Raw genomic sequence first — 3,798 nt, 5'->3', positions numbered from 1 at the left:
TAAAAGATATTATTTCACGAGTATTTTAGTCTAAAATGAATCTATCAGATTTAGTAATTGTATAATACTTAATAAAATTATACGAATTATATTCCCACATTTAAGTGAAAAGGTTGATATTGGTAATAATTTATTATCGTTTAGGAGAATCATCATAATAATTTAAATGTAATTTAAAAAATTATCATCTTAATAATAATTTTTTCTCCGTGAACTAAAGGTTTAGAAAAAAGCTATAATAGAGAAGCGGTAGTGACAATCATGATAAAAATAGTTGACATTGGTCATACGATTTTAACTTAATTTGTGGAACACGAAGTTATTCTCAATTCATCAGAAAACACACAGCATAGACCTTGAGCTACCAAACACCACAATCATTAGGGAAGATTCGCGTCAGAACTCTTCACTTGAGCAGCCCCTTGTCCTTCAAATATTCCACGGTTTGGTCGAAGATTTCCTCAATCCCAAACTTAAAGCTGAACCCTTCATTGATAAGCTTCTCTGAGGAAATGATCAACTTGGCTTTGGAGGGGCAATCTCCAAAACTGCAGTCGTTTTCAACGCAACAAACTATGTTAACAACATTTCTCCCATAAAAGAAATAAACTTTGTCAGTGCATGCATATTGGTTCTTACTCGGTAGGGACTTGGAACTCCGGGTTTCTTTTGTGGAGGAACTTAGCGAGTTCCGGCACACTGGAATTGACAGCACAACATATATATCGACCCGATGCAGATTCTTGTTCGGCCAGAAAAACATGCGCTCGACATACGTCTTCCACATGCGTGATGGAGATCGAGCCTGACAACATCTGCATAGCTTTCAAAGCATTTACGAGGAAGTCATTGCCTGAAAAATTTGAAATTCCATCAGATATAGTTTATGATGCTCCGATTCACTTCTTTGTTTAAGCAGTTTTACAAAGCCATAGCATTAGGTTCTGATTTAATGCCTGAAATCAAAGCTGTTGCAAGTTCGATGCTGCTGGGCACATCTGGGGTAAGAGAAGGACCAGTCATGAGAGAAGGGATAACTGTAACGAGATCGATGTTGTTTTCTTCAGCATATCTCCAAGCTGTCTTTTCAGCCAACGTCTTGGATGCAGGGTACCCCTGCAATATGGATACATTTTATAACAACCATCTTTTGCTTGTTCATGAAGATAATTGTGTAAGTAGCATTAAATTTTTACCCAAGTTGGTGGCTTTGCAGATGATAAGAACTCGGTATCGGTCCAGTCTCTCTCGGTCATGACCAGATCCGTCCTGTTTAATGTGTTGATTGACACAGCCGCAGGTGATGATGTCAAGACGACACGTTTAATGGTTTTTGCTTTGGCACAAGCTTTCAAAACGTTCAGCACTCCTTGGATTGCCGGTTTTATCATGTCATTCTTTAAAAAAAACATAAAGCAACCTTGAAATTGGATCATCAATGAAAAAGCAGTTTAATCGTGTTAATGTTATACCTCTGGATCTTGAGAAGCAAAATTAACTGGTGTTGCAACTTGGAAGACAAGTTTACAACCGGCAAAGGGGTAATCAAAGCTCCTTTCATCAATTAAATCTGCCTGAAAAATTTTCAAGTCTCCCAACTTTTGCAACGTTACAAGGTGAGGGATCTTCTTCTGGTTGTCTGCATTAGATTAAGATTAACCCCATTTATATGTTTTGCTTCCTTTGGTTGGAAGCTTGGATCCACCAAATTGAAGTGATAAAAAACAAGGGACTTAGGTTGTTATAATCTCGTAATATGTACTTGTGACGTAGTACTAAAACTTTTTTTTTGTTCATTGGTACAAAAACCTTCCTTGTAAGGGGGACAGGGCAACATTTACACCCGTAAGCAAGCCAAATGAAACAAGACATCGATCAGAAAATAAAAACAAAAAAACAAATGAAGAAGATCTAACCAGGATCCCTAACTGTAGTGTTAACCGCATAACCCTTCTCAAGCAACAACTTGATCAGCAAGGATGCAACAAATCCCGTGCCACCCACGACACAAGCTTTCTTTGTTCCTACCATCTGGCTGGCCATGTCTTAGTTTGTGTTTTGTTTACTGGGTTTCTACTTCTCTGAACTCTCCTATCAGTTGTTTTTCTTCAGTTTACCACGTTGGAATGAGCTTCTGTTTATATACACGTTGGTCTTTGTTTAAGTGAGATTAGATATTAGGTGGGCATGTGATATTGTCCATACCAACTACTCAAAAAAAAAAAAAAAAAAACCCTTTGCAGTTTTTTTTTATTAACATGTAATAAGTATAAGACTGTAACCGTTCAAAGAACACTCTCAACCACTTGCTTGTGTTTTGCACGACCACTCTGCAAAGATTATGATACTGACGTTAGAGGTGAGCAAAGTAGTACTCAAATCGTAAAATTGAAAAATAATAATAATTCAATTTCGAGTTATTCGAGTCAAACCAAATTATAAATTCAGTTTTCGTGTTCGAGTCGAATTAAATTTTTAAAATTTCGAGTTACTCGAAAAACTGAAAATTTGAATAAGTATTTTGATAGTTTTACAATTTAGTCCCTGGTTTCAATTCCTCTTTCATTTTAAGTTCATTTTTTTACCAAATTTGAACCAAATGCTCATAACCATCTTAGAATACATATGTACTTTCAATTTCTCTTTTTGATAACAATTTTTTTACTTTTCAATTTAGTTCCTTAATTTTTCATATTTTCCTTTTTTCTTCAATTTATCCTTTATTTTAAGTCCGCTTCTATCAAATTTGAACCACATACTCATAAACCATCGTAGAATACATATGTACTTTCAATTCCTCTTTTTATAACAAATTTTTTTCAATTTAGTCCCTTAATATTTCATATTTTCCTTATGTCTTCAATTCATCATTTATTTTAAGTTCGTCTTTTACTAAATTTGAACCACATGCTCATATACTAAAATATAATACCTATGTAACTCCAATTCTTACTTTTTACTAAAATTGTACTCTCTTTTTTATTTAATCCCTTAACTTTGCATTTTACTCAATTTGGTTTTTTGAATACAATTGTTTGCAAATTCTTTCTTTCCATCAATTCATTGACTCCTTTATACTCTCATCAATATTTTACCCTCAAAATAATTTCTTTAAAATATAATATTATGAATATATTTTATAATTTTAGATTGTATTTGATATATTAAATAACATTATAATATGAAAAGAATAATATATATATATAAACTAGAACAAATCATTGTCTTAAAACTACAAATAATTCTAATAAAATTAGTATAGAAACTCGAATAATTGGACTAGAATTTTTTTTAAGTTAAGTTCGTGTTGTAAAACACAACTCATCAACTTGAATAAATCAAAATATTTTGACTCGGCTCGATCGACTTCTAACAGAGGTCAGCAGTTGTGGACTCTATTTTTAAAGGCTCCATGTTTGAGTCAACAACATCGGTCATTCAGTCCACACCTGGGCGAGACGATTGAGATCAATGGGCTGAACTACCCGACCCAAAAAGTCCAACTCCAATAGGCGTTAACGTTAGCAATTTTATTTCCTTATCGTAAGATATACCGCCAGATCAAAGTTCAAATCTATTAAAAAGTCCACTCCCCCGCCTTACAGCGCTCTCTCCTTTTCGTTCTCCAAACCCTAACGTTCCAATTTGTTTCCACAAACCCAAACTCTTCAAGACAATCAAATCAAAATCCATATCGTCTACTTCATTTTATCTGGTATCAACGGCCCGTTCAACATTAAGTAAAACTAAGCAACTCTCAGCAACCGCTTCAACCGAGTTCTCTTTTTAGTTACAAAC

At 34.2% G+C, this 3,798-nt stretch overlaps 1 protein-coding gene across 1 annotated transcript; it reads right to left on the bottom strand.

The window, feature by feature from the left end:
* Positions 1–253: 253 nt before the first annotated feature.
* LOC120131627 (anthocyanidin reductase ((2S)-flavan-3-ol-forming)-like) lies at positions 254–2,098 on the bottom strand. Its single transcript, XM_039148577.1, has 6 exons — positions 1,917–2,098; positions 1,473–1,639; positions 1,197–1,397; positions 957–1,116; positions 640–853; positions 254–548 (listed from the first exon to the last, which is right to left on the bottom strand). The coding sequence occupies exons 1-6, from the start codon at positions 2,041–2,043 to the stop codon at positions 407–409; spliced, it is 1,011 nt and encodes a 336-aa protein (XP_039004508.1). The 5' UTR covers positions 2,044–2,098; the 3' UTR covers positions 254–406.
* Between the last annotated feature and the right edge of the window lie 1,700 nt (positions 2,099–3,798).

Source organism: Hibiscus syriacus, unplaced genomic scaffold, assembly GCF_006381635.1.
Source record: "Hibiscus syriacus cultivar Baekdansim isolate YM2019G1 unplaced genomic scaffold, ASM638163v2 tig00110556_pilon, whole genome shotgun sequence".
Taxonomy (NCBI): domain Eukaryota; kingdom Viridiplantae; phylum Streptophyta; class Magnoliopsida; order Malvales; family Malvaceae; genus Hibiscus; species Hibiscus syriacus.
This window is presented reverse-complemented; position numbering and strand designations above follow the sequence as displayed.